At 40.1% G+C, this 8,477-nt stretch overlaps 1 protein-coding gene across 1 annotated transcript; it reads right to left on the bottom strand.

The window, feature by feature from the left end:
• Positions 1-707: 707 nt before the first annotated feature.
• LOC311232925 (uncharacterized protein) lies at positions 708-6,979 on the bottom strand. Its single transcript, XM_084319758.1, has 2 exons — positions 6,924-6,979; positions 708-2,050 (listed from the first exon to the last, which is right to left on the bottom strand). The coding sequence occupies exons 1-2, from the start codon at positions 6,973-6,975 to the stop codon at positions 720-722; spliced, it is 1,383 nt and encodes a 460-aa protein (XP_084175884.1). The 5' UTR covers positions 6,976-6,979; the 3' UTR covers positions 708-719.
• Between the last annotated feature and the right edge of the window lie 1,498 nt (positions 6,980-8,477).

The raw sequence follows: 8,477 nt of genomic DNA, 5'->3' as shown, positions 1-8,477 counted from the left end.
AAACCGTATGCTTCCCCGGCTACACCACCCAGCTGATTCCCATTACCTATTTATGTCATCAGCTGCGCCGTGGCGGATTCACCTGTCACGTGAACCACCACAATACAACTGAGAACATTCAATTGGCTATACAGATAAATCATAACATTCCCATAAATCATATCCTTCTATTGGAAATAATAATAATAATGATAATAATAATAATAATACTAATAATAATAATAATCCATAACAAAAACACTCATATGGCCCTTACAATGCCTGATAAGTAAAATGTGGAATCCGGAGTCTTTTTTTTACAATCCATTTCATTCAGTCCATTCCCAATGGGTGCAATACCATCCGGAGAGACGATAGGGGTCGGTATTTTCCCTGTTCGAGCTCAAAGCCAGTCCCAGTGGTAACGTGAGCCTAGATTGATGAAATATGAATGGAAATCGCTAATAAAAAAAATAACGATTAAAAACGAGATTTCTCGTCGGCTGGCACTCAACGGTTGGCATGAACTAACGAGAAATGTCGTCGCTGGCACTCAAAGTGTTAACAGGGACGGGGTTGAACGTAAACTAGATGAGGGAGGGACGTGAGTTTGTTTCTGCTCTGGTGTGAATCCTCATGTGTCTTTATATATGCCTTCCGATTAAATCTTTTCCCACAAACTTCACAACAAAATTCCCCCCCCCCCCCCCCCCCCCGAGTATGAGTTCTGATATGTACTTTTAAGTCACGTTTTGCACCAAATATTTTATCACAGATTGTGCAACTATAGTTCTTTTCCCAATTATATGGCATCTTATATGTACTTTTAGGGATGCTTTACTACTAAATCTTTTAGGACACAGTGTGCAACTATAGGGCTTTTCCCCAGTATGGATTCTCATATGTACTTCAAAGTCTGTAATGGCAGTATATTTCTTGCCACAAACAGTACATGCCCTCATTGCCCTGTGAGTTTGAAGGTGAAGTTTCAAGCTCTCTGTGGGTTCTAAATGTTTTCCACACAAACCACAGTCACTAGAATGGGCTTTAAGATGGGGCATTAAAGCATTCCTTTTAGGAAAACATTTCCCACACACTTTACAGCTCCAGGTCTCACATGGTATTTGGTTTGATAATTTCACCTCATGGGATGAAACCACAGAGCTCTTGAACTGGTTGCTGTTAGACCAACTCTGTGCTTCGTTTCTCTGCGTCTTCTTTGATGTCAGTGAGTTTAAACCAGGATGAGGTTCACTCGTCTCCAGCCAATCATCACTGTCATCAGTATCAGTTCCAGAACAGCCTGAAGAGAGGAGCTGGCCATCTGTAGTTGGTTCTAAATCACAAGCTAGATCTAAGTTACTGACTGGTTCTGATAAACCACAGTTCTCTCCATCAGGTTCTGTTTTCATCTGTTCTGTTGAGGTGCTGGCTAGAGGCTCTGTCTCTCTGTTTTCCTCAGTCTGGGTTTGGTTAAACCATGAGGACTGAGGTTTCTCTTCATCATCTTCACTCTTCACAGGGACAGGGTTGTAAGTGAACTTGATGATATCAGCCTCCTCCAGACCTCGAAGCTGCTCTCCCTCCTGACTGGTCCAGAGTTCCTCCTGTTCCTCTTTAATCTGTAGGGACTCTGGGTCCTGGGTTTGGTTAAACCATGAGGACTGAGGTTTCTCTTCATCATCTTCACTCTTCACAGAGACAGGGTTGTAAGTGAACTTGATGATATCAGCCTCCTCCAGACCTTGAAGCTGCTCTCCCTCCTGACTGGTCCAGAGTTCCTCCTGTTCCTCTTTAATCTGTAGGGACTCTGGGTCCTGGGTTTGGTTAAACCATGAGGACTGAGGTTTCTCTTCATCATCTTCACTCTTCACAGAGACAGGGTTGTAAGTGAACTTGATGATATCAGCCTCCTCCAGACCTTGAAGCTGCTCTCCCTCCTGACTGGTCCAGAGTTCCTCCTGTTCCTCTTTAATCTGTAGGAGCTCTGTCTGCTCCTGACCCAGACTGGGGCTCCTCTCCTGCTGTTCAGGGGGAACCTCCTCTTCACAGACAGAGAGCTGTGGGGGGTCTGGAGGGAGGCAGAATAAAACATGAATAGTTGTAATTGCTGTCACCATTGGAAAGCCACCCATTTTAAGAATTCACACATGTTCTTCCTGTGCCCCAGGACAGTTCAGTCAGTATGTTCTTCCTGTGCCCCAGGACAGTTCAGTCAGTATGTTCAGACTGGTTCTGGTTCAAACCCATTAAATATATAATTTTTTTGTATCCACTTTTTCTCCTTATTTTCTATTTTTTCTCCCATCCCATATTTCGTATTATCCAATTCTTCCCTCCCCTGTCTTGAACGTTGCTAGACTATGCCTCCCACTGGTCGGCTGTAGTGAGGATAGAAGCCTTGCGTCACGTGTCCCCTCCGGTACACGAGGAGGCAGCCTGTCGCATCACCGCAGCAGCTCGAACTCTGTGGCGAAAAGTAATGCGTGGGAGGCTCACGCTGCCCCCGCTACTTCCTGTTTCCGCCGCACCGGCGTCACCCAACCGACCTGTAGGAGTCGCTGTCCACAACGTCCAATTCCCACCCACCGGTTTTCCCACCTCTAACACTGCCAATTGTGTTAGTATGACGACCGGCCAAGTCGGTAGCAACGCCGAGAGCTGGGCTCGATACTAGCGTCTCCTGCGCTAGTGGCGAGCGCATTGCCCACTGCGCCAATCAGCCGCCTCAAACCCATTAATTAAGATTAAAATGTCAACCTAACAAACGAAGGTCCGAACGTTCGGGCTCAGCCCTACCTCTATGTAAAGTAGAGATGCTCGATATTGGCTTTTTTACCGATACCGATATACCGATATTGTCCAACTCTTAATTTCCAATACCGATATCAACCGATATATGCAGGGTTTCCCCCCCAAAAAATTTGAATAATTTCAGGTAATTAACATTACATATCTCTTGTTGTGGAATTAACACAACATTATGCATACTTTTGACAATAAATTAAATCAGAATTTGTTCTTACTTGCTTGCCTGGGTAAATAAAGATTATAGAAATGTAAAAAAAATGTAAAACCGATACCGATATTTTCCGATATCACATTTTAATGCCGATATCGGCCGATAATATCGGTAGGCCGATAATATCGGACATCCCTAATGTAAAGTCATCTACTAGTAAACTAGCAGTCTTACCTCTATGTAAAGTCATCTACTAGTAAACTAGCAGTCTTACCTCTATGTAAAGTCATCTACTAGTAAACTAGCAGTCTTACCTCTATGTAAAGTCATCTACTAGTAAACTAGCAGTTTTACCTCTATGTAAAGTAATCTACTAGTAAACTAGCAGTCTTACCTCTATGTAAAGTCATCTACGGTACTAGTAAACTCAGTCTTACCTCTATGTAAAGTCATCTACTAGTAAACTAGCAGTCTTACCTCTATGTAAAGTCATCTACTAGTAAACTAGCAGTCTTACCTCTATGTAAAGTCATCTACTAGTAAACTCAGTCTTACCTCTATGTAAAGTCATCTACTAGTAAACTAGCAGTCTTACCTCTATGTAAAAGTCATCTACTAGTAAACTAGCAGTCTTACCTCTATGTAAAGTCATCTACTAGTAAACTAGCAGTCTTACCTCTATGTAAAGTCATCTACTAGTAAACTAGCAGTCTTACCTATATGTAAAGTCATCTACTAGTAAACTAGCAGTCTTACCTCTATGTAAAGTCATCTACTAGTAAACGAGCAGTCTTACCTTTATGACTTTACATAGAGGTAAGACTGCTAGATTAGTAGATGACTTTATGTAACGGTTCTCATTCAGTCAGAGACAGAAGAGTGACTCTGAACTGCTTTTTGACATGTATTGTCCCTCAGCTGCAGAAGACACATAAAACAACATATTTGTAGTCTTCTGGTCACTGCACATCTTGCATACCCTCAGCAGAGATACAGAACTGCTCTGTTCTTTTGTAATGCCTCAATAACATTTACTTTATAAATAAATAGGAAAAAGAAAAGTATGTTTTATCAAAATAGGATAAATTAAATTAAACATGATGGAAAGACACTGTGGAAAACATTAAATGAGCTAATGGGCAGATCAGGGGACAACACACCCTCCTTTATAGAGTCAGGCAGTGCCTTTATTACTAAACCTCTAAATATTGCAAACTACTTTAATGGTTTTTTTGTTGGGAAGATAGAGAAACTAAAAAGTGAGATAACAATCTTTCAAAACAATTGATTAATGACCAACTAATGAGAAATAAAGATTGTGAGTTTGACTTTCAAACTGTGCATGTGAATAAAGTAGAAGCATTTCTTAGTAGTGTAAATGTTGAAAAACCATCAGGATTAGGATCAGCGACTTCGGGTCATTGAGAAGCGCTATATAAATAAAATGAATTATTATTATTATTAGATGGGAAACTCTTGGGTATGGTTTCTGGCTCTATTGTACTACCCAGTACCCATATGCCATATTTTGTATCTAAGCTTACTGAAAGGTGTATGTCAATTGGCATGGAAAGCTGCAAAAGTTATTCCACTACCCAAAAACAAGAAGGACATGTTTTCAGGTGCTAATAGCCGTCCTATCAGCATTCTTCCAGTGCTTAGCAAACTCATGGAAAGAATTGTGTTTGACCAGGTTTCAACACACTAACAAACTCAACTCTGAATTTCAGCATGCGTACAAAAAAGATCACTCCACACCTAACTCCTAACCCAGTGTTTCTCAAAGTGGGGGGCGCGCCCCCCAGGGGGGGGCGCAGAGGCATGACAGGGGGGGCCTTGAGATTCATTAAAAAAATAAATAAAAATTAAGATTTTTTTTGGAATACAGACAATTGTCACTAAAGTGCTATCTGTTGCAGCTGCACTGTTCTCCATGAAAATACCATTTCTCAAAATCTGAAAATCATTATTTAATAAAACACAGAAAAGGATCACCAAGTTACTCTGGATAAAAAAAAACTTTACAGACAACATTGAGACAAAGCTTCCTGACACATCTCCATCCAAACTCTTGGAAGAACTCTTTGAAATCTCATCTGATACCACCTGGAGAGCTAGTTTCAGAGTGTGGTGCTGAGTACCAAGTATCTCATGATGCAGCAGTTAAGGTGTTGATACCATTCAGCACCACATACAGTATCTGTGTGAAGCTGGCTTTTCATCCATGACAGCTCTGAAAACAAAATATAGGGCCAAGTTGAGCCTTGAAGATGACATGCGTGTTGCCTTAACAGCAATAAAGACTGTTTGCTTATTTCCTATGTTCGCTTTGTAAATTCCCAGTCACTGAGTGAAGATCTGCTGTTTTGCAAATATGTCAAAAACAGAGCGACAGCTGATGAGCTCTTCAAAATGATTGACAGTTACCTGACAGAACATGGACTGAAATGGGAGAACTGTGTGGGCTTTTGCTCTGACGGTGGGCAGGCCATGGCAGGGAAAAGGAGGGGGCTACAGGCGCACATCAAGGGGGTCTCGCCAAACGCGCAATGGATGCTCAGACACTGAGTGAATTCTGGCTTGGTGTGGAGAGGGAGCATCCACTCATAGGGCAGAGGGCTGTGGGCATCCTTCTTCCCTTCGCCACATCCTATCTCTGTGAGATTGGATTTTCAGCTGTTGCTTCACTGAAGACAAAGCACAGGTCTAAGCTCAACATTGAGCATGACTTGAGAGTGGCAGTATCAAGCCTGCAACCTCGTTTTGAAAAGATGTGCAGTGCAAAACAGGCTCATTGCAGCCACTAATGCTGTGATGACTCACATAATTTACTTACATTTTCTCTTTTGCACAAATTGCAAAGTTCTTTCACAAGTTTTCACACGTTTTTCACAAAGTTTTCTATCTATTTTTTTTTAAAGCAGTGTCCTTGAATTGTATTGCAATGTTACAAGATGTCTCTATTTTTTGAAAAAGCAGTCTTGAGTGTCCATTGAATTGTATTGCAATGTTACAAGATGTCTCTATTTTTTTTAAAAGCAGTCTTTGAGTGTGTATTGGACTGTATTGTTATGTTGTTGCACAATTGCACAGTTGTACAGTGGTTGCACAATTTGAAAGGTCACGATATTGGTGTTATTTCAATACATTTAAACATGGCCCATTTCATGACTATTTTGTTGGGGCGAGGGGGCCCAAAATATTTTGGTCCGCCAAAGGGGGGCCTGACAGAAAAAGTTTGAGAAGCACTGTCCTAACCCATAAGCTACAGTCTAGATATTTGTATGGCTGGGAGCTTTATACAATTCAACTCTTACACTAAACCAAAATAAAATCAAAACATTACTTAAAACAGAAATGGTAAACTAGCGCAACCTGCTGAACATAGCAGGAAATGCCACAGTGCATAGATTATCTGATAGACTATCAAAACCACTCTCAAAGAGCACCTACCAGAGACTGCAATTCGAAACTGGCCCATGTAAATGTCCTAACGCAACCCCCTCCAATGTACAATAAATGTCCTATTAAACCCAATAATACACGACACCCTCTTCTTGGGACCAAGTAAGGTTTAGTCGATAATCCAATGTACAGTTACCCCCTCCACCCCTCACCTCCCACCTACCAACCTCCTCCAATGTACAGTTTCTTCGTCAAATGTATATACTCTTTTTTAGACACTTTTTGTATCAAAAACAGTACTGTATTTGTAAATCTGGTATGTCATAAATGTATAGATGTAGCAGTACTGTCTATCTGTATCTGTCATATATGTCATGATGAATTGAAAATGGGGGACCCTGATGTAAACAAGACGAAAGTCTTTCTCTGGTTTGCATCCCCTTAACAATTGTGTGTATTGAGCTGTACTGTATTGTACCCATTCTGCAATCTGTTAATACAATTTTCAATCATTCAATCAGTTAGCAGGTAAATTCATTTACATTGATAAACATACAATATGCATGGAGCCACATACCTGCAGAAGACGCATAAAACAACACCGTTGGAGTCTTCTGGTCACTGCACATCTTGCATACCTACATGTACAATATTAAACAATTCATTAGTTTGTTCACCAGAATAACTCATACACAGTATGTACAATATTAAACTATTCATTAGTTTGTTCACCAGAATAACTCATACCTACATGTACAATATTAAACAATGCAGTTTTTTCACCAGAATAAGTTATATATATATATATATATTATAATAACTCCGACAACAGAGAGAATGGAATCTGCATGGAATGGCCGTAGCAATCATTGCGACATTTAACGTACCTATAAAACTACTAGTGGTCAAATTAGCACAAATGCCATAAAACCATGTAATAAAATGAACGTTAATCATCGTGTATTACAAGTTAAAACTTAAATGAGTTACATTTAGCAGAAACTAGTGAAATAAGGAGCTATATTTCAAACTGAACCACCTACCCTGACGTCCCTCAGCAGAGAGAGTGAGTACGGCAACACAACAGGGACAGACAGCGCGATATGCAATGACCCAAAACTTCACAGGTGGTGTGACAGGATCTCACTGCCACCTAGTGGTAGCCTATGTTACTGTATGTACTGTGTTGATTGATTGAACATACATTTTATTAACAGATTGCAGAATGGGTACAATACAGCAGGGGCGTTTTTAGGGTTAGAAAACATTGGGGACTTCAGCCCGGGGGGGGTCAGCCCCCCCCCCCTTTTTTTTTTTTTTTTTTTTTTTAACACAGAAATACGCAGTTTTAGAGTAATTAGAGATGAATACTGAATAACTAGAATCATTAGAGGTTCTCAAAGTGAGGTCCAGGTCCATGAGAGGGATCAGGGCAGTCCCCATAGAAAATTCAAAGTTAACAGGACCAAATCATCAGTTTCTTATTTATTTAGCCAGATAAAACACTGATCTGGTCCAAGAAGCCCCAACAGGAGTACAAATATACATATATACACATATATATACATAAATATATATATAATATATATACATATACTGTACATACATACACATATACACCAATAACAAAATAAAAACACAGTTAAGAATCATACACATAAGCAAATAAACAAACAAACAAACAAACATATGCACAGCCTATGTACAAAATAAATAAACAGTTCATCTCTAGTCTTTACAGTTTTCTTCAATTGCATAAACACTCAAATCAAAAGTATTACACAATTATCAAAACCTTACACTCAAGGAGCAAAATATAGGCCCAGATTTGCACCCCTACAATGTCAGCCTCACTTTTTGCAAAACAATACACACAGTGATTTGCAAAACACTAAACACACTTGCATTACATTAGACACAGAATGTCAAATTACCACACATATGAGCCTATTGGTTAAACACAGCCATCAGATGCACAAACACACCATTGCTTAATTGTAGATACACAATCAGGTTTAAGCACTATAAAAATGCAGCAGGTGAGTTCACCTGTCTTCAACCAAAATGGAAGGAGAGTGAAGTACTGTACACAGAGAACGTGAAAATATACAATACATTCACCAAACACTAC

The sequence above is a fragment of the Notolepis coatsorum genome (assembly GCF_963971535.1).
Source record: "Notolepis coatsorum genome assembly, chromosome: 8".
Classification (NCBI taxonomy): Eukaryota; Metazoa; Chordata; class Actinopteri; order Aulopiformes; family Paralepididae; genus Notolepis; species Notolepis coatsorum.
This window is presented reverse-complemented; position numbering and strand designations above follow the sequence as displayed.